Genomic DNA, 23236 nt, shown 5'->3' on the forward strand with positions numbered 1-23236 from the left:
AGTCTGCTGAGAAAGCACAAGCTGGACTCGCTTGCATAGATCACACACTATACATAAAATGAGTAGGTACCATCTTTCAGATGAGACACTACTATCCTCTATCTAATAATTTGCTGTCAAAAACTGTGCATTCGATGATCTGCCGAACACAAAATGCTTACATATTTATAAAAGATAGTGAGTGCCCAATGGCAACAATATTTTCCCACACATCATTACTCTAATACATTGTACAATCCTTTCCCTTTAGAAATAGCAGAAATCTTGCAGCAGGTGTTAATGTTTTAGTTCATTATAGCAAGACTACGGTGTACTGCAATGCTATTTCTCAGTTTGTGCCAAGATCCCAGGTATCTAAGTTAGCCACATTAAAATCAAGGAGTGCTTTTTACTAAAATATGGGCCTCTGGCTAGAAACACTAGAGAACAGATGCTAAAAAAAAAAAAAAAAAAAAAAAAAAAAAAGAGAGAGAGAGAGTAGGAAAGCAGACTGTACACAATAGTGACTTACAGGGTGGCTTTTAGGGGACCTTGGAAGAATTTTGCCAAGGTGACCTTGAAAAGAGGTAGCTGCTCTCTCAACCTCAAGGTGAATGACACATAAGGAGAAGGACTGGAATCACAGGAAGCATGGATTATTCTGAATGACCATGGAAGGTGATTCTTTGAAAGTGGATTACAATTAACTTTACAACAATAATTTCTACTGATTAAATAAAGTTATGTTTGTGGATGGAAGAAGTCGATGTGGGCCATCTAGTGTTGTGCACAATCAATAAGGAATAACAGTAAGCCCAACTGTACATCAGGCTGTAATGCTAAAGGTCCTTCATAAACCATAACAAAGCTAAAGCTGATAACATCCTCAGAACCCAGATATGGAACTAATGTCTTCATTTATGTACATATTATTTGTACTTTATTTAAGAATATGTATAATAAGGTTTCCCCAAACGCACTGCCACCTGAAAGAGGGAGAAATACCAATAACCTAGCGCAGCAGCTGAAAAGCCAGTAAGAATTGTTCAAAATGGTTTCTTTTTAACAAGAAAACAGCTCATCATATGTAGTGCTAAGTAAATAAGCAAATACAAAATGCAATAATAAATCAGCATATACTTTGTGACACTAGGGGGAACTCTAAGGTACCAGGAATGAAAAAAATTACTTCGGGAAGCTACTGTTAGTATAGTTATACAAGGGACCTTAAATTCATTACATTTTTTTCTCTTTGCTTTACTACGTCAAAAAACAACAGCTTTTTTCTTTTTTTATTATATTCTTTTGATGACACTTTAGTCATTTATTTTTCCAATATCCTAAATTTACAGACTGTAAAAATCCATCAGCCTACTACAGTATTAGATGCATAATCGTAATACTGTGTAAAACTGTTTAGGATCCTCAAATAAACCAGTATTCCAGTGAGTTTTGTAAGAAATAATCCCATTTTACAGAGGGGGAAACTGAAGCACAGAAGTAACTGGCCCAAGTCCACAGCAAAGCAGTGACAGAGTTGAAAAGGAACCCAGATTTCCTCAAATCCGGTCCCCTGCTCTAACCAACAGACCACACACAGCTACCCTTTTAATTTATAGCATTCAACTAATAATCTGCTCATCTAAGATGAATGCTAAGTAACTTTGTCTATACTAGTCCATATGCACAAACTTATACTTAAACTTCATAAATATCTTTATGAATTAGTCATATGGTGCTAAATATTGTGTAAGTACTGTACAGATATCTAGACATCCACTGTACAGACATGTAGCTCAGTGATATTAGTCACTCTGAATACTGTAGAATATGGAATTCCCTCATTGTTAAGAATAAAAAAATTACTGTGGTTCTGACTGTAAAATAAAGCACTTAAATGTCACTTTTCTCATGTGGCATTTCCCTGTCTGTTGTTACGATGCTGGCATTTCCATGTGGCATTTCCCTGTCTGTTGTTACGATACAACTCAGCAACATTTCTTTACCAGGTGAAAGCCCACATTCACTCTGCAGTGATAGTTTATTGTAAGCAGGCACTGTTTGTTTAATGTATCAGCTAGCTGACCTCATTCTTAGAGATTACTCATCACAGCTTAAAGACATTAAACCATTTCAATATGTAGTTGTTAATCTTTTGGCACCAGAAGTCTGGTTTCCCCAGAGCAACAGCAGGCGCCAAGGAGTTAAATAGATTTTAATGAATGGTTTTCACTAGTCTATGCACAAACAATTATTATGTCCTCAAGACACATGCCCTTGCTTGGGCTGACTGTTTGAAGGAAGCCCATATTCAAATGCTTGTGCGTTCTTTTTTCCACAACCCACACACATTGTATTAGAATTCTGACACCAGCCATCCATGCTGAAGAAAGCAAAGTAATTAGTTTTATTCAATAAGCCACATATGATTAGAACCTTAACCAAAACTTTATTGTAAAGACAGGAAATTGAGAGGCAAGGTTTGCACACTAACCTTCACTCTGCCTCCTTGTGTGTGCACTCTACAGTAATGTCTCATTTCAGGATGACAACACTATTCAAAACAGTCTTCAGCAAATAAAAGCATTATAATGAAGAATGTTTTTATAATTGTAAACGGAATGGATACACAGCGTTCATGTTTTTAAAAGACTTTTTGTAATACATGTCAGCAAGTGATAAGGAGAATAACAATTCAGGTTGCTAAAGTTAGCTCAGCTCTTCATTTCCTTACTTCTGCAATGAAAATTATTTCCATTTTAAGCCGTCTGGGGCAGTTAACTGATATTTGTCAATGCAACTTATGCACTGTGACTGCTATATAAATAATAATGCCTCAACATTTATATTACACTAAACCAATTGTTGCATTATGAAATGCATTTATGACTCTATTATTACTTTTTCAACAGAACCACAGAAAAATTGTAAGAGATTGTGTATAAGAGATCATGCAGCCCGGCTTCCTATCAGTGCAGTCTTTTGCCCATCTTAAATTTAAACACACCACGCAATGGACTTCCACTACTTTAACTGGAAGACTATTCCAGTCTCTATAAGTTCCCACAAGAAATTTTTTGGTGGCCGCTCTGACAATTTTTCCTAAAACACTTAATTAACTTTAGGAAAAACAAATAAATATGCACATATCCAAATCATTGTAACTTATTTATGTAGGGTTTTTTTATAGACTCAATAATAAAAATAATGTACAGTTGTGTCTATTCTTTACTGGACCTAAACAGAATAGAAACAAAATAATGTGCTTTGCACGTTCTTGTCTATTTTGTTGTTTCTTTTGCTTTTTTGATTGCTTTTTTCTTAAGACTTGCTAGCTAGTAAGGCTGCTGCTGTGAAAAATTATATATGTATATTTGTATGTATAACTTTTCACATCAGACTTACTAGCTAACTGGGAGGCAGTGAAAAGTGATATTAACAAACATACAAATATTGTTTTTCACAGCAGACTTACAGAGCCCCGGCAAGCCAGGGGACAAATTAAGCCACGGATGGAGAGGTGGGTAGGGAGGCAGTGGGGGCCAGGGGCAATGGGGGTAGGGGTGAGCCCAGGGCTCCCAGGAGGGATGTAGCCTGAAGCCCTGAGGCTGCAGCCTGGCACCTGCCACCCCAGGGCTGCAGCCAGAAGCCCGAGCCCCACCACCCCTGGGAAAGTGGGGAACTCACATCAGCTGCCTGCTCCTCTGGCATTTGTGGCTGCAGAGGAGGGCAGCCCCCAGATCCCTTCTGGCAGCCCCAGGGGAGGGGCCACTGTTTCCCCCCTCTCCTCCATCACTGCACAGGAAGCTGTGGCTGCAAGAAAAGCCTCTGGTGGGTGCATGCGGGCATGGTGGCCGCATTTGAGAAACACACTCTAATTGGTTTCAATGTGAGGAAGCTGTTCCTAATTTTCAGCTTAAATTCACTTTTCTGTATTTTCTTGTTGAGTCAGACTTTTTTTTTTTTTTTAATAGTTGTATTCCATTATCCATGAGTGAATTTTACCTGCATCATTTATTAATGGCTCTACTGTATCCATAGTGCTGCTCTTTCCCCTTGATATATTATTAAAGCCCTTAATTCCCTTTGGCTGCTCTTTTTTATGAAATTCTGTCTTTTACATATAAAATTGTACATTCCTTTAAAAAAAATCAAAAAGATGAAAAATATAATACACAGACAATGAGGAGGAATTTCAGATACAACTGCAGGAATAGATTCCAGCAGCTGTGGTCTGAAGGACACACCAGAGTGTCTATCCCTAGAGGTTTCAGAGTAGCAGCCGTGTTAGTCTGTATTTGCAAAAAGAAAAGGAGGACTTGTGGCACCTCGGAGACTAACCAATTTATCTGAGCATAAGCTTTCGTGAGCTACAGCTCACTTCATCGGATGAAGGCTTTCCTTCCAAATCCTGACAAGAATTATTTCTATTTAGCTTGTGATCTTGGCAGAGATCATAGCACATCAGCATGGGCAGAGGGGGACTAAGGTTTTGTTGGTGCATTATTTAAAACACTAGGGAGCACAATCATCAGCAGTGGGAATCAAACCCAGGTGTCTTATATAAAAGTCCAAAGCATTGCCATTAAGCCAGCAGATATCCAGCAGGACATTAGAAATTAGAGATAATGGATCTGAACATTCAGGACAGATCCCTTACAGGACAACATTTTTGCTTCATATTAGTAATACCAAAGAGGATCAAATACACATTTCTCACAAACATTTAAGGAAAAAGATCTCTAGATATTAGTGAACTTGATGAGTGGCTGGTTTAAGAAAACCAAATGCTTTCAAATTCCCCCAAATTACTCAACATGCAATTTCCTGAGAGACAATAAAATCATTTTTTCCTACCATGGAAGCACAATATACAGTGCTGATCCTAGGTATATTTGCAAACGACTTTCTGGTTCTCACCATCTCCCTGTACTCAACAAGGCAGATGATATTTCTCCCTGATTCTCCTCTTTTTCACCCATCCCTTCTCTCTCCCTTTACTAGGCTTGAAACCTAGTTCTCTGACTAGGCAGGTCTTATACTTTGGGGTTGGGCTCACGGAGCACAAATATGGATGATGCTGTCTTCTAATCAGATAGCTTTCATCTGCAATGGGAGCAGAGGTAAGCCCATGCGAGTGCTTTTGAAAATCCCACCCGACACACTTTCAGGCTCTCCTCAGGTTCAAAGTTTCTCCATCTGGTTTTTCCATGGCTGATGAACACCTCAGTATATAGCATAATTACTTTACTATTTCAAATTTTAAAGTGACATTTGGACTTGAAGCTGAACTGGGTGCTATAGTAATAATAAAAAACGTTTTTCAACAAATTCACATCCCAGGGGCATTGCTTGTTTCCATGACAATATTTAATACCTACCATATGAGCCTGGCATTCTCTCCTCGTAAGTAAAATGAAGTTGCAGTTCCTCTTCTGACATCTGACATATGAACACTTTTAACAAACAGCAAATAATGAACAATGCATTGTGGGCCTGCCAAATAAAAAGATGGCTAGAAGGGAAACAGAAAAGTAAACAAGAGTCAATAATGTTTTACTTATTAATGTTCAGCAATAGTCATGACCACCTGTGTGTAACAGTGAATGGAAAGGTCTCTGTAGCCCATATGCGGCAAAGGCAAGTCTCAAGTGTGGACACTCAATAGCAAGGAAAATGTATTTAAACAAACGCTTCTTTTCAAGAGGATGCAGCCTTCTTGCTACATATAGTTTAGTACTATTATTAAAAACATCATAGTTACCATTAAGTGCCATTCTCTTCAGGAAATTGACTAGCTACCCTATTATCTTTTTTAATCTCTACATCCCAGAGGTCCCCAATCTGTGGGGCACACCCCTCTAGGGGGTCATGGAGGAACGTTTGGGAGAGCTTGGCTGGGGTTCCAGCCTCGGGCCCTGGCACCTGTGCTCAGGGCACCAGCTGCCGGCTCAGCCCTGGCCAAGGTTCCGCTCCCGCTCCCAGCTATGGCCCCAACATCAGCCCCCTTATCCCTGTCCACATCCCTCATTCCCACTCCTGGCTCCAGGGGGAGCAGGGGTGGGGGCACGGATAGGGGAAAGGGGAGGTGCAAGGTAAAAAATTTGGGGACCCACTCCTACTTACAATCGGGCAGATCTTCTCAAATGAATTGAGACCTCTACAAATATCTCACTCTTTCTCCATGGAAATTTATCCCCAATCTTATCCCTTTATGTGCACAAATATTCCTCAGGTGACACTCGAGGTGGAAGACGCTCAGTGGATTTCAGGAGCAACAGCAGTAAGTCCAGTTACTCTTCACAACTTTGACCCCAGATTTCTAGGCATGAAGGCAATCCAGCAGGGAACTGTTTTATGTCCCTCTGGGTCCCTATGTGCAGCTGCAGGGGGACCCTGTCAACAGCAATATATGCAGCTCCTGCTGAAGCCATGCTGTCAAGGGGCTGAGGGGCCAACACAGAAGCAGCCAAAAGGAGGACTTCTTTCCTCTGGACATAAGACAGATTCTTTCTCAATGGATCCCTAGATTAGAAGAGGAGTTGGCCTCAAAATGTCTGCAAACTCCTCTTCCTTCCCCTGCCAGGAAAGAAGTTTCCAGGAAAAAAAAATCTTTGGAAAGTTTCCTGGAAAACTATACTTCTGAAAGTATAACCTCTTGAAATTTTCATCCCCCACTGGGAGGGAAGAGGATTAGAAAGACAATCTGATCATACAGTTTGAAAGCAGTGGAATTTTATATCATTTTCTATTCTGGCCTGGTCAGAGTTTCAAGTATTCTAGAAATAATGCACTGATTTTAAAATAAATTTAGATTAGCTAAAAAGCATTATCAGATGGTTTATAATATGCCTTAAAAAAGTATTTAAGTTGAAAAATAAATGTTTATTTTGCAAAATAAGCAGCCAGTAGCATGGCATCAGAGCCACTGCTACTACAGTTTAAGGGAAACAAAATCCCTAGCGCATCACTTGTTCTCTTAAATTTTATTTATGCTCCAAGGAATTTTGAGTCACAGACTATGAACCGAGCAAAAAGGGGTATTTGCACAGCATTTTTATTGTCTGTCATGCCCACCCACAGAAAGGAATGGGACTGCAGTGCCTAGGACTGCAGAGTGGGAAGGGAAGAGATTAATCCAAAGTTACATAAACATATGTTTGTTGCAACATTTAGACCCACTCACACCTGTAAAGCAAATGGAAAATTTCTATTCTTCTGTAATGGCACAGCTTTACATATTATGCTCCATTCCCAATGCTTGAAATACACAAGATACTTGTTCCTCTGAAATTAGTTTATCTTTTAAAAACAAAAACAAACTTTAAGAGAACCTGAATTTTCACCATGCCAATTAAGGTATTTATGGAGCAGCCATCATTGCATTACCCAAGCGCTATCAACAAAATGAACATTTAAAACATAAAAGGGAACACCCGGCATTTCACTGCCAACTTACTTTTGACATTCCGCTGAAATTTTTAACTCTTTGGTTCTAGAAAGGAAAACTTTAATCAATGCCCCAAGATTTCCTGTTCGAGGATTGTTCTCAACTAGATGAGGGATTGAAAAGATTAGAGTACATTTGTAATTTAAGTTAGGATAATTAATTCAAACATAGGATATATAGAGTGGGAATTACTCTCCATTGCACATTTTATGTATTTTTTTAAATAAACAAATACACACACAACAAGTCTACTTTTTTTAGTTTTTTTTTTTAAACAGTCTATAGTTAAAGATGAAAAAAAACCTCCACGATTCTCCTGTCAATGTTTCTACTATTGCAAGATTGTTCACTACACTACATTTTCCAACCTACATTTAAAACATTCCAAACAACGGACCCACACCGTTTCTTTCAGGGGGACTATTCCACACCTCAACAGATCTCACTATCAGGAAAGTGTGCCTGACTGTGACAATGGCATTTCATTCCTCACCCTTTCTACCATCCCTGGTTCTTCCCTGCATAATCTCTCTCTATCAGCATTGTTACCCTTTCAATATTTTAGAAGTTTCTATAGTGTAAAGAGCAGAGTTAACATTGCAAGTTAAAACTTAAAACATCCAGGGAATAAAATTAAAATTCAGAATGAGAAGCAGAATATGCACTCATCTTCTAATTCAAGTGTCAACTCCACATGACAGGTATCACACACTAGACTCCATCTTTGCCCACTGACACTCTATATATCGTCCACTGATCTTCTACTTCTAAAGGGGCAATGCTTTAAAAATCATTATTTAAAAGAAGTCTGCTCAATTACTAAAATAACTATGCCCAAGTCACTTCCATCTGTTGGCAACACACAGAATAATGTGACAATGTTACATTTAAACAACACAGATTAGTAGAATGTGTTTTCATCTTCCACTTGGGAGATAAATATGATTTTAAAAATCTCATTATTGAAATGCAGATGAGCAAAATTAAATAAATACAGACATAGAAGTTTACATGAACACTGATTTATCAGATAAGTTGATAAACACAGAAATATGTGAAGACATCAAAATAATCTCTCTCACCTAAAGACTTGCAGATTGAGATGGTGGCTTCTTCCAACAGCTTTAACTCGGCACTGAAGACGAAGAAAGGAAGCATTTAGTTATATGAGCAATAACAATCCCTGAGCCTATAGAGGCCTGCCGCTTGTAGAATACAATTACTGCATTTAAATAAATTTGTTATAGTGCAGTACTGCAATTCCTATGACCTTGTAATTTAAAAAAAAACGAGGAGTCCTTGTTGCACCTTAGAGACTAACAAATTTATTTGGGCATAAGCTTTCATGGGCTAGAACCCACTTCATCAGATGTATGAAGTAAAAGATACAGGAGCAGGTATAAATACATGAAAGGCTGTGGGTTGCTTTACCAAGTGTTAGGTCAGTCTAACGAGATAAATCAATTAACAGCAGGATACCAAGGGAGAAGAAATAACTTTTGAAGTGGTAAGATAGTGGCCCATTACAGACAGTTGACAAGAAGGTATGAGTAACAGTAGGGAGAAATTAGTATTGGGGAAATTAAGTCATCAGCCACACCATCCGGGGCTCGTTCACCTGCACATCTATCAATCTGATATATGCCATCACGTGCCAGCAATGCCCCTCTGCCATGTACATTGGCCAAACCAGAGTCTCTCCGCAAAAGAATAAATGGACACAAATCTGACATCAGGAATCATAACATTCAAAAACAGTAGGAGAACACTTCAATCTCTCTCGTCGCTCAATAACAGACCTCAAAGTGGCAATTCTTCAACAAAAAACCTTCAAAAACAGACTCCAACGTGAAGCTGAAGAACTGGAATTAATTTGCAAACTAGACACCATCAGATTAGGCCTGAATAAAGACTGGAAGTGGCTGGGTCATTACAAAACCTAAACTTAACTTCCCCAATACTAATTTCTCCCTACTGTTACTCACACCTTCTTGTCAACTGTGTGTAATAGGCCACTCTCTTACCACTTCAAAAGTTATTTCTCCTCCCTTGGTATCCTGCTGTTAATTGATTTATCTCCTTAGACTGACCTAATACTTGGTAAAGCAACCCACAGCCTTTCATGTATTTATACCTGCTCCTGTATCTTTTACTTCATACATCTGATGAAATGGGTTCTTGCCCACGAAAGCTTGTCCCCAAATAAATTTGTTAGTCTAAGGTGCCACAAGGACTCCTTGATTTTTTTGCTGATACAGACTAACATGGCTACCACTGAAACCTGTCATTTTAGTTACTCCATTTACCTCACTCATACAGATTGCATGCATTATTTGAAGTAGTGTGGCCATACAATGGACAATTAACATTCATCTCACTTTGACAAACAATTCATATTTAAAGCGGGCAGATAATTTCTATGTCCTAAACTTCACTCGTCCAATGCTTGTTTTGGAATAAGCCCCTGAAAATAAACATAGGTCTACAGTTTCAATTTGTAGAAAAAGTTTTGCTTTTGTACTAGGAATATCGTTGCATCATGAGTAGATATAAAAGGAAGAATGTAACTTTTTTCTAAAACTGAAAGTGCCTCCATAAGCAAACATTTAATTTCAGACTTAATACTGTAACCCAGTTTCAATAATTATTGCATGTGGTTACAACAGATGCAATTGTAAATCACGTATATATCATGAGGACAGGATTTTTACAAGTTCACTAATTGCCAGATTTCACTGTAAAATCCTTATAAGTAGCTGTTTTGATATAGATATGTAAAGGGGGGATGGCGAGGAAGACAGAAGGGAACCAAACAATCTTAAAATAATCCCAACTATGTGAAACCTATAAAATACACATACACCACTAGAGGTGCTAAGTATGTAGGCCTGCAAAGCATTGTACAAATTAACTAATCCTCATATAATCCTTGTGAAGTAAATCAAGTATTTGCATTTTACAGACAGGAAAAACAGAAACAGTATGTAGGCATCTTGCCCAAGGCCACGTTAAATGGAACACCTCTATATTGCTTCTATATTAGATATTTAAGGATCTTATCTCCTGCCAATATTACCAAGGAAAGACAAGATTCCTTAACAACAGAATGTAAATTTCCCCTTTTCCAATTTAGTGTTATTAACCTGACAAACTCCATTGAAAAGAACAGATTTAAAAAAATGTATTAAAGCTAATGTTAAAATTATATAATACACAGGTTAAGGAAAGAGTGTTTATACATCTAGGTATAATGCTTACATTATCCAAAAGTACAAATTTTGGTTTAAAAGTCATAAAATACATATAGTACATAATCTGCAGTAACCCAAATTAAGGTTAATAGATTTAATGATACAGTTTAGATATTAGAATCCAAATATTCAGGTACATCACTCATAAAAGGTTATACTGAGAGTAGCTTGTGGAAAGGAAATATAGCTATGAGTGTAGATTGTCCCTCAGTAATTGAGCATTTAGGATAGGTTGTCCCTCAGTAAATACAATCCATCACAAAAGTATTTCACTATATATATAAAGCCAATAAGGTTTTTTGGGTGGGGAAATGTCTTTTACACTTCCAGGCCCATCTTGTTTGTTTTAAGAAACCTGGTACAAAGAAACATGCTATGATCAGTAGAAAAGCTGGAGTCTATTGAACTTCCATTTTCAAAACCCCCGGCCTAGGATAACTGCAGTTCAATGAGTTTTCTGACAAGCTGACAGTCTATAGGTAACTGCCTATTATCCCATCAAAAAGAGCTAGATATATTTAACAAGTGCAACTATGAAATGGGATTTTGTTTTTTAAGTTTGTCACCTTCTGAATACAAAGAAGGTAAATATCACAACATGAATTTTCACTAAGCACCAAGAGATGTTTAGAGGCGGAGCTGACTCTAGCAAGTAAAGAGGACAGTTAAGAGACTAGATTTCTGCTCCTCGCTCTGTCATCAGCTCACTCAGCTATCCTTGAGCAAGGCACTTATCCTCTCAAGGCCAAATTCATTGCTGGTGTAAGTAAACAATTCTAGTGATCTGAAGCTGTCATCTATAAAATGGGCATAGCAATACAGGAGGGAGCATTGTGGTCAGTCTTTCAGAATGAAAATGAGGGTGGCACAAACATCCTAAATGGATTTGGGCCAGGGGAAGGATATCATATCAGCCCAAGGCTGAGAAAAATCTAGAGGGCTTTTGTTTGCTTTACCATAGAGGGGTTGAATAGAAAACTATGCTTTTTCATTCTCTCCTCTTTCTGCCTCTTTTAAGCTTCATCTGTCTTGATGTATCTTTTCATTCTCTCTCCACAGCCCCAAAGGTTTCTACACACTAGTTTCTTCCTACTGCACTGTTATTTCTCAGTTCCAGCACACACCCTCACCTAGTTCTCTCGCCTCCGTAGATTCTCTCAATTTTGTTCATCTTTTCCCTTGTGCATTTCCCATACATCTTTGTCCTGCTTGTTTAGAAGGTAAGCAGGCAGACTCCCTCTGCTTATCATCTGAAACACAGGTTACCAAAGGGATGTGAAGGGTGAGCAGGTGAGTAGATCCCAGTATCACCTGCCAATGCAGGTATGTTAGTAGGCCTGGGAAAAGTGAGGATTCATTCCTTACTGTTTTCAAAATGCTTTGAGGTCCCTCGACAGAAAATGTTATGGAAATGGAAAGTATTTATGTTTAAAAGTTATTCAGCCCTCTTTACAATGGGAAATTAGGGGAAAGACCGACTTTAGTGGTTTCAGAAATCACTAAGCATAAACTAACCTCGTTGCCAGTCTCTTTTACAGTCAGAGGTTCCCAAAGACAGGAGTATACTTTCTCTCTGGCAGAAAGTGACTCAAGAGCCTTCTTTAAAGCTCAAATCTCCTCTACTTGTGAGATATTTTGCCCAAGCTGTTTTTGTACATTCCAGTTTGCACGCTCATATAGTAATTATATATCATCCCACATGTTCTCAATAGAATTCCTCCCCGTAAAACCAAGAGAGGTGCATCCAGAAGCCCAAACCTCTCCAGTGGGTTAAAATATGAAACAGATTAGTTCCTGGGAGGTATGGCTCTCCCACTCACCCTCAAATCACGCAAAAGAACTATAGAAAAATAGGATTTAATGGATTAGCCAAACCAATCATCATACTCCAAGGAGACCTCCAAATTGAGATTCCATAGGAACTGCTATACTGCATGAGATCCATGGTCCATCTAGTCCAGTACTCCAGTCTCTGACAGTGGCCAGATGCAGACACTTCATAGGAAAATGCAATAACCCTTTACAGTGGAAAGATATGAGATAGTTTGCCCCCATAAAGATCTAATCTTAATCCCTAAAGGTTAGATTTTGTCTTAAACCCTGAAATATGAGGTCTTAAATCCCTTACAAATACTCTTATTTTACCCATTATTTACCCACCTATAATAACTCTGGATATATTCTGGTTATCCATATAAACATCCAATCTTACTGAATTCTTGGCCTCAATAACATCTTGCGGTAATGAGTTCCATAGTCTAACTATATGTTGACTAAAAGAGTACTTCCTTTCAACTATAAAGCATGTTGTGTAATCCTTTAATCATTCTCCTGGCTCTTCTCTGTACTACCTCCAATTTATCAACATCCTTCTTGAAGTGTGACACCAGAACGGGACACAGTAGGCCAGCAGTGGACACATTAATGCCAAGCACAGAGGTAAAATAACCTCTCTATTCCTACTCGAGATTCCTCTGTTTATGAATCCCAAGATTGCATTAGCTCTATTGGCCACCGTGTCACACTCGGAGCTCACGTTCAAAGGATTATCCACCACCGCCCCTAAATCTTTTTCAGGGGGTCACTGCTTCCCAGGATAGAGTCCCCTATCTTATAAGCATAGTCTACATTCTTTGTTCCTAGATGTATAGATTTACATTTACGGGACGATCACAAACAGAAATCCACTCTGTGACGCTTCCCAGGGGTACCCAGGGTTGTGAGGCACCTTGCTACTACTTGCTTTTAGCATGAGGAAGCCTTGTCTGTGCCTGCAATGAGTAGATCCCCAACTCCTCTGGCCACAGAGTATTTCTGAGGTACGTCACTTTCTGTTGACCTACCTTAACTTCAAAACCTTAAGAACATAATTTCCCATATAGATACATAACTCCTTAAATATTATCCATACATACATTTCACAATGACTATGATGACCAGTGGGCTACTGGCTCTGAGAGATCACACTGCCACCCTTCAGTGAACTATCATGCATATATCTGATCCAGGAGATCCTTATAAAACCATATGCACCCACTGTGCCCTCTGCCCACTGGCAGCACACGGTGTCTGGGTCACACACTCCTAGCTAGTACACATTCATGTACACCTAAGGATAAGCCAAACCCATCTATATCCATCAACTTCAAAAATCACTTCAGAGATTCCTAGTGAAGCCTCTTACATCCTGAAGAGCCCTTCCATGTTCCAAATGGATGATTTACTCTCACTTCCATGTCTCCTCCACCTGCACACACAGACTAGCTGCACATTCTCTTCCTAACAAGATTAAGGTCTCAAATTGCATGACACTCAAGACTACATTCACATCAAATCCAATTCTGCTGTCCACACGTGTTTCTGCCTTCTTGGGGGCTAAGCTGCCCGTGTGGCTTTGACTGCATGAAAAAGGAAGCTCAGTTTCCAGACAGGGGTTTTCTTTGGTCTGTAGGCACCCATTTGGAAATGTTTTACTGGTCCAAAACCCAGGATGTCAAAGAAGGCATCTACAGTCTCTGTGCAGAGGCAGTTAATTCAGAGTCTGAACTGTAGAAATGAGACAACTGTTTTAAGCAGCATTTTTCTAGCAGGTCTGAGAATACAAATACAGTCAAGTCAGTTTAATGTCTGAAGATGAGATATGCTACATAACATATACTAAGTACTTCCAAGCACTCTTTATCTCATCTCAAAGCACTTCAAAGGTGAGGGATTATCACTGTCACCAATTTACAGATGGGGAAACTGAGGCACAGTGAAGTCAAGGATGGTGTCCAAGTTCACCACAAATCAGTGGCAGAGTCTCTGTCCTAGTACCCCTAGTAGACAGCCTTCCATAAGCATTAAGTCTTATCATAATCAATTTGCTAAGTCATTCCCCATCCTTACTGAGTATTAGCTTATTGGAAAACACTGGCTATCTGACAAACAAAATCGAAGTAATTAAAGAGGCGTAGACTAGGCTGCTAGATCCCTGCACGGATACAAAATTTATATCCATGGATGCAGATATCCGAGAAGCTGCAGGGCTCTAGCGACAATGAGTGAAACCAGCAGGGCCATGGCCTGCAACCAGGCCAGGATCCGCAGCGGTGAAAGAAGCAGCATGTCAGGTTGCCGCTCGCAGGAGCCAGAAAAAAGAAAAGTTTTGCCGACGCAAGCAGCAGTGTGAACGCGGCTTTGTCGGCAGGAGTGCTCTCCTGCTGACAAAGTTTATGCCGCCTGTAGGGTTGGAAATATTTTGTCAGCAAAAGTGCTGACAAAATACCGCAAAAGAGTATTCACACACACTGACTTTTAGTGACAAGGCTGTCGACACAGCCTTGTCGCTAAAACCTGCATGGTGTAGACAAGCCCTTAGTTAGGAGGGGAATAAACCTGGAGCGAATACTTACATTCTTCAAGCGTATGGGAGCCAATGAATAGGGTTTTGGTAAGATCTTCAGTCAAAGGAGTTATTAAAAAGGTTTCCAGTAGTAAAGCCAGTGTTAATGCTCCACGACAGAGTAACTTCACCAGTGAGATGAGCCATCAAATTCAAATTATTTTTTTTTTAAATCAGCAGATTATCCTGTGCATTAGACTATTTTGCAGCACAGTGAATTGACTGCATGCATGAGAGAGAAAGCAGTCACCTGGCACAACGTCTAATACTCTGCCTCTACAATTTTAATTTACGCTTGTTTGACTACAGAGAAACTCACATTTGCATTGTTGCCTGCTTTATAGTATCATTCTGTAGCTGAATTTCAGAAAGATTAAACTTACTTGCCAATACATATTTTTTGAAATGTTAAAATTTCATCTCTGAGGTGGTCTCTTATTTCAGCTCTAGAAACACAGCTGTAATTGAAGACAAATGGTATAAAAATGGGAAACAGAATCAACGCCTACAGACATTACAATTTACTGGGTATGAATGAAACAGGGACTTCTCTCAATTTTCTATCTAAAAATCTGTCCAGCTGGCTGCTTGTCATCAGGATGTATTCCTTCCAGACACTGACAGATTGGGAGAACGTTTATTGCACTTCAACTACACTTGGGGGAGGGGGGGTGTCTCTTTGGACGCAGTATAATCTGAATCCAACAAAAAGGGAGGGGAGGAGTGTGGTGTTGGTTTTTTTTTAATAGGGGTGCTTAAAAAGACACCAAAGGCTCTTGTAACTCAGATTACATGGTTAATATAGCTTTTTTAATTGCTACAGGATTGAAACTTTCAATATGAAGGGACAATAATCTCATAACTGAACCTCTTGTATTTCCTAATTTTGAGTGTTTATCTTTGCAACCATAACACTTTTAGCATAGTTTTTGTTCCCTAGTTATTTTGAAAAGCAAACTGAAAAAACCCAAAACTACCACCATTCTGCAGAACCAGACAGACTTCCTGCTTTGGTCAAAATGGTTGGACAGCACAGACTTCTCTACCTCTTTAGTCTTTTTCCACTGAGAATAAAATAGAGAGTTAAAACCTTGAAAACCAGACACACCCCATTTCCTCAAGTTCAGACAACAAGAAGAAAAACAGAATTGTATTTTGCCATTTTAAAATTTTACACGTTAGGTAAAAACATGCCTGCAAAATCTCAGCCCAAGAGTTATAAGCACCTGGGGGGAAGGTTCTAATGGAAGTGCCTCCACCACAAGTACAGCATTGCTACCGTGCCCAAACATTGTAACCCTATTCCTTTACGACTCAGAATTATTATTAGGCCCCCAAGGATGCCTTATGAAGAGGGTGCAGTGTACACCTAAAAAATCAGCCCATTTTTAGGAAGCTGAGGCAAAGCTTAACAGGAAATGCAAAGTAAACTGCCATGTAAACTGTAACAGCCAGCTAAACTCAAGCAGGGGAAAAAATACGTGCAAGAAGTGGAAGAAGTTGCCTGAATAATTTTTCTGTTATGAAGACAGAAGATAGATTATATTAACCACTTATGCAGAAAATGCTTCTGCATGTCATCAGCCAAGATTCATGAGGTGGCATGAGAGCAACAACACTAGCTATTGGATTTGCTTTGCACCACATCCCCCCCGGAGATGCTGTTTAGTTAATGAATGAATATAAAGACGGAAACTTATCTTAAGCATGGATCCTTTCATTAATCCACAGTGTAGCAGTGTTAGACTTCAAACCATTTTCCAACACTGATGAACAACGAGAGAATATTTTTCGAGGAGTAAAGCTCAGGTAGTGGATTGATCACAGACCGCAGTTCAAGAATTCCAATCCCCCTTCCCTGCCAAAAAAATCTCCCCATAAAGTAATGGCAGCCTTATTGTCAGGTAGGACTTTTTTCAAAAAAGTATTAATGATTTCAGGTATAAGGTTCAATGTATGCTTAAACTCATGTAGTTCAGAAGATTAGTCACCCAGACATGAGAACAAATTTGAGAAATAACCTATGAATCAGAATCACAAAAGTAATATACACTCTACCTACCTATCAAGTATGTTTGAAGCAATAATTCATCCCAGGAAGATGTGTTTTATACACACAGAAGAACAATCAAAGAGCCCTCAACTTTATCAGGTAAACTTTTGAGAGTCCCTGTACATTCGTCACAGAATGAAAGGAACCTAAGCTAGACTCCATCACTTTTCACAAAGCAATCACTCTATATTTGACCTATCAGTCCTCATCCTCAAAGGAAACCTGCACAATACCACTTTCAAAAGATTATCTTAAATTCAAACTTTACTAGACACTAAAAATCATGGACTGAACAGACATACTGGATTTATGGTTTATTACAAACAATCTATAACCCACTAACAACCCTCCCGCCAGGTACTCCCCCACACTCCTTTCTTCCCTATGACTGGAGGGGTATAAATGGGCCACTTCAACTTGAATGGTCCCTTGAAATGTGTGTTAACCACTTATGCTAAACAATCTGTTCCAAATTGCATTTAGCTGTAACTTTCTGAGGCTATGTGTATACTGCCTACCTTATAGTGGCACGGCACAGTGTAGGCACTCGTTGCTGGCAGAAGAGAGATCTGCTGTTGGCAAAATAAAACCACTCCCAGTGAGGCATATTTTGTCAAAACTTTTGTCGGTCGGGGTGTTTGGATTTTTTTTCACACCCCTGACCGACAAAAGCTTTAATGACAAAAGTGCAGTGTAGAGATAGCCTGAGGCCACATCTGCACTACAGCACTTACAGCAGCGCAGCTGCGCCACTGTAGCATTTGTGGTGGAGACGCTTTAAGCCAAAAGGAAAGAGCTCTCCCGTCAGCTTAATAAACTCCTGCCGCCAAGAGAGGCGGTAGCTATGTCAGCAGGAGAAGCTGTCTACACCAGCGCTTAGGTCGGTATAACTTATGTTGCTCAGGGGCGTGTGGTTTAATCACATAAGTTACAACAAGTTACAATGTTATACCAAAGTAACCTGTAGTGTAGACAAGGTCTGAGTAAGTTTCCCAGACCAGAAGATGAGCTCTGTGTAAGCTCCAAAGTTTGTCTCTCTCACCAACAGAAGTTGGTCCAATAAAAGATATTACCCCACTCACCTTGTCTCGCTAATAACCTGGGACCGACACAGCTACAACACCACTGCATCCACCATCATTGTTGGATTACTCTCCACAGACTATTCTCAAACAATAATTAAATTTAACTGAAATCAGTGATGCTATTAAACTGGATATGAATATTTTTCTAGGTTAATTTTTGAAATATTTATTTACATCTTCATTGAAGAATATTGTCCTAGAGACACTTTTTCATTCTTGTTTTACCAAGTTACATCCTTATTATTAAACATTTTATGGAAAAAAACCCAACAGATTACTTTAAACAATATTTGATCACTGCTCTACATAATGAACTACCACACTAGAAACAGCTTCAGTCTGTTCAGTCTAGCTTCAGTCTGCACTTCCAACATTTCTAGGCCAAAGGAATCCCTGGTGAATGGAGCCCTCACGTAGAGTGTTTGCAGTTACTACATGTTCAAGAGATAAGGATCAAGGAAAGAAGGTCTACCAGTGAAAGTCTTATAAATCCCCCAGTAGAAGCAGGAGTTACTTAAACAACTACCTCAAAGTCAGGGTATCAAAGTCATAAATGCAAGGTGAAGAAATTCTCAATTAATTCTTATTTCATTCTGATTAACATTATCACATTGGCTAATATAAATAGATGGAAGTCCACTGTATGGATATAATAGGTGTTAACACTATACTGAAGAGGAGGAGGAGGCAAACAATACACACTTTAGTCATTAACAAGTTGTATATTTTACTCTAGCATGACAGGTCAGTTAATTATGTGCCTGAATTTTTACTGAGCCAGACAGCCTCCACAGGTTGAGGGCAGCCACAAGAGAATAGACGCTGCTTAGAGCAAGTACCAACATTACCAGTCAAGTAGGCTTTGGAGGGAGAGCACTGAGGCTTGTGATTCCGAAGTACATGCTACGCCAATATTCATGCACTGTTCTCAGCCAGCCTTGCTCAAGGAGAGTTGCCTATCACTAGTAATGAGCAAATAGCAGCATGAACAACGACCACTGCTCTTTCAAAGTATTGCTAAGGAGAGACAAGGTGGGTGGTATCTTTCACTGGACAAACTTCTGTGAGAGAAAGCTTTCTCTCACCAACTGAAGGTGGTCCAATTACCTTTGGAGAGTGCCTTTGGACCTTCCAGTGGTTTTGATTTTACCAAGTTGTGAACACTTTCCAGGTCGGGGAGGGGACAGGGATAATTTATTTGCACAGAATTTTATTTTTAAAAAACAGTAGCAGCACTTTAAGCAATATTCAAAACAAATGTACATTGATTTGTACATGCTTGGGAAGCTAATTTAGCAATGCACTGTACATGCAAAAACCTACTCTTATTTACCGCACAACTTACCATTGCATACATTTTGGGTTTTTTGAGGGATGGGGGGGAAGCATTAATTTAATATGTTCACATACAAAGCAAAAGTCACTTGAGAAACATTATAGCAAGGAAAGGTCAACCTTTCACAATTCATAAGTGAGAGAGTGCAGTGGAACCCCAAAGCAGATGAGTAGAGCTGGACAACATTTTTTAGATGAAATTAATTTGCTGAAATGCAAAATTTTGTATTGACCACAACATTTCATGAATTTGGGTCAGTTTTGGCAATTAAGTTTGGTTAAAAAAAAGAAATCAGAAATGTTGAAATGGTTTGACAGACTGACAATATCCTGATCAAACCCTATGGAATTAAGATAAAGTTTACTGAGTTAAATTAAGCCTTACTGAATTAGGGTCAATACCTTTGGGGTCCGTTCTCAAAATGCAATTGTGTTTATGTTATTGTGGCATTGTCTGTATCTTTTCTAGTAGGAGGGGGATGCTAATATATTTCCTCTGTTCAGCCCTTTGACGCCACCTCCCTGGAGAGGTAAGTAACTAGTCCAAACTGCTTTCTACAGTGACCAACAGACAAAGAAAGGATTTTTGGATAAATAGCCAAATTGATTTTAAACTGGCTCAGGGCCTTCTTCCTGAACCAGCCAACAGACAAGACCTCTAGGCCATCAAGGGCTCCAATTCTTAGGAAGTAATGGATGAATTGGCCTACTGAGGCCCCATAAGACTGGGTGCTTGTTTTGAGCTAAAGCTGTGATGAGCTGGTGACCATAAAGGAAACCCTTTGGGTAGGATGTCGAAGGACTGCTCCCACCAGAGCCAATGTCGGAGGTGAAGTGATGTCTAGTAAGCTTATTAGCACGTGTGTAGGTTCTTTTATTAATGTTTTCTCTGTAATGCTTTTTTACCTTAAGAATAAAGTAGGCTTGCAGAGGAAATACTATGTGGTAACTTATAACTATGGTAATTGCACTGTTAACTGTTGTTGAGGAGGAAAGCAAAGCAGGCCCGCTTAGACAGCCTGACTTTCCAGGTGAATTCACAGTACAGTCAGGAAGCTGTGCAGCCTAGAAATACTCTGGACAGAAGGAGGTAAGACAAGTCACCACCCAAGAGAGGTGACAACCAGAGGAGCCAGAAGCCTGAGAGTAGGTGCCCTTGCTGGACTACAGAGGCAGAATATAGGGGCAGCAGCCTTGAACTGTGACATGGTTCATTTTTTCATTTCTGAAATGACACATTTTGATATTTCTGGCTAGATTAACAAAGGCTGAGGTGCCATGCACAAAACCAAGAAGGAGGATAAGGACCCCCTTGTATCCAATGGCCAAGTGGTTAGAGCACTCATCCAGGATGTGAGTGACCCAGGGTCTAAAGCCCCTTTTGCCTGATGTGAGGCAGGGACTTGAACTCTTGTCCTCCACTTCTCAGGTGAGTGCCCTAACCACAGGCTATAGGAATATATTCTAGGTGAGCCTCAATCTCTCCTGTGGAAGCTGCTCCACTTGGTATAAACAATTAAATACTCATTCAGCCAGAGAGCGAGAGAATGACTATAGCCTGGTAGTTTGGGCACTAATTTGGGAGGGAAGACAGCCAAGTTCCAGTCCTTCCTCCCACGTCCTGGGTGAGTGCCCTAACCACTGGGCTACTGAGTTAATGGTGGATAGGAGACAACCACCCCTCGTGAAATGTGCCTATATCCCTTGTGAATCTCACCCTTTGTTTCCAAATTTCCTTAACTTTTATTAAAACCAGTTTAAAAGGCCCCAACATGATTTTATTATTATTTTTCAGAACTGCCAGTGAACCAAACAAATCCGTTGTTTGCTCACTCTTATTATGAGCCATTATCCAGATTGATTTCAGAGTAGCAGCCGTGTTAGTCTGTATTCGCAAAAAGAAAAGGAGGACTTGTGGCACCTTAGAGACTAACAAATTTATCTGAGCATAACCTTTCGTGAGCTACAGCTCACTTCATCGGATGCATCCGATGAAGTGAGCTGTAGCTCACGAAAGCTTATGCTCAAATAAATTAGTCAGTCTCTAAGGTGCCACAAGTCCTCCTTTTCTTTTTATCCAGATTGAGTGACTCTTGTATTACGCTAATCACTATTCACACACAGTATTTTGTTTGGACAATCCAGAATTTTGTTTTGCTTTGTTGAACTCGCATTTTAATCTGTTAGCACCTGATCTTATATTTATGTTTTTTTTTTTAATTTATTTTGTGTTTCTATTTCTGTAATCACTTCTTATAGCACAAGGAGTTTCTTCCATTGATGAGTAATCTCCCGTAAGAAACAACCTTTTTAAAAAGCAAAGATTGGGGAGAAGACCAAGAAAGGCAGTTTATTGGCCAAAATTGATAGCTATCATTCCTTGTATGTTTTTATATTCAGCTTGGTCTCATCTCTAGTTTAATATTAGTAGAGGGCCAGATTCTGCTCTCAATTATTACAGCATAATTCCAGTCCAGAATCCTATTAAAATCAATGCATTTAATCTACAGTAGCTCCAGTTCATTTCAACTCAGTTATGTTGGGATTTATACCAGTGTAACTGGCCCAGAATCTGGCCCAGAGACTTCAGCAAAAGTGTCACAGTAACAGAGACTGAGTGAAAGTTGCTGCCTGACCATGTGAAAAGGTTGACAGGATAGAATATTCTTCTTTGGAGAAGCCACTCTCCTTTTAATTTAATGACATCAAAGCATTAGAAACAGAATCTCTACTTTAAAAAAAAATCACTGTGGCTCAAAGCATCAGTCAGAATACCACCCACACAAGTTGCAGTTACACACATGCTACAACACTGGCGAGTCTTCATAAGGCATAAATAAGACCCAAACTGTAGTACACAACCACCTCGGGGGGGAAGTGGGGGTGTTAAAAGAGAGGAGGAGAGGAAGCTTTCCTGACAGCTTTTTCCCTTATGCAGTGTTGTTGTAGCCGCGTTGGTCCTTTTTCCCTTGACTAAGCAAAGCTTTTCCCTTGCCATCATTCACAAAACAGAGAAGAATCAGCCCATTCAGTAAATTCATACTGTGGGAATGCTGACTTTAATGGACTATTCATAAGAAAGACATCGAATGAAAAGCTGCATATAATTTATTGTACCAATTTTAAAAATGCACCATATTAAAGCAACATAAGAGTTGTTCATTTTATGTCTTTCCATTAAAGAATCATGCACACTATTCTTCAACCAGCCATTTCTAAAACTCAAGGGAAAGAACAAAGTGGAACGTTAAATATTAAGCTTATGATTTTCAGCAAGTTCTGCTTTAATTAATTCTGTTTTAGCTTTCCATCATGAAAACATTGTAACTAACAACAGTCCTCAGAATAAGGTCACGTTCCCCTCAGCAATGCACAGCTCTGCCTGACTTGAGAGCAAGGCTCACACATCACATGTCATGTCCCATGGCTCTTGGCCTAAAACCAGGCAAAGCTAGATAAAGGCCTACAGATTGTTAACAGTTCTTCTGCATACAAAAACATTATTTAGGCTGATAAGTCAAGTAACTAAAAGTTAGGAAATGCCAAATTTATAGCTGCCTGTGTAACCTTAATTCAGCCCCCTTGTGTGTCCATCCTTTGAACTGAATGAGCCAGGAATCCGGTAGGAAAAAAATCACATGTAGATCATGTAATTAAAGACTATCATGATGTATATGGACAAGGGGGCTGAAACTAGGG

General features: G+C 39.4%; 1 protein-coding gene across 6 annotated transcripts in view; it reads right to left on the bottom strand.

Annotated features, from left to right (window-relative positions):
- The window catches only part of DYM (dymeclin), a 375287-nt gene that overhangs the window by 310739 nt on the left and 41312 nt on the right, over positions 1-23236 (bottom strand). For all 6 annotated transcript variants that reach the window (XM_037902496.2, XM_037902497.2, XM_043547069.1 and 3 more), the window contains 3 exons: positions 8512-8564; positions 7439-7532; positions 5361-5494 (listed from right to left, as the gene is read on the bottom strand). In XM_037902496.2, the coding sequence (XP_037758424.1) occupies positions 5361-5494; positions 7439-7532; positions 8512-8564 (281 nt within the window). The remainder of the gene's footprint in view (positions 1-5360; positions 5495-7438; positions 7533-8511; positions 8565-23236) is intronic.

The sequence above is a fragment of the Chelonia mydas genome, chromosome 5, assembly GCF_015237465.2.
Source record: "Chelonia mydas isolate rCheMyd1 chromosome 5, rCheMyd1.pri.v2, whole genome shotgun sequence".
NCBI classification, from domain to species: domain Eukaryota; kingdom Metazoa; phylum Chordata; order Testudines; family Cheloniidae; genus Chelonia; species Chelonia mydas.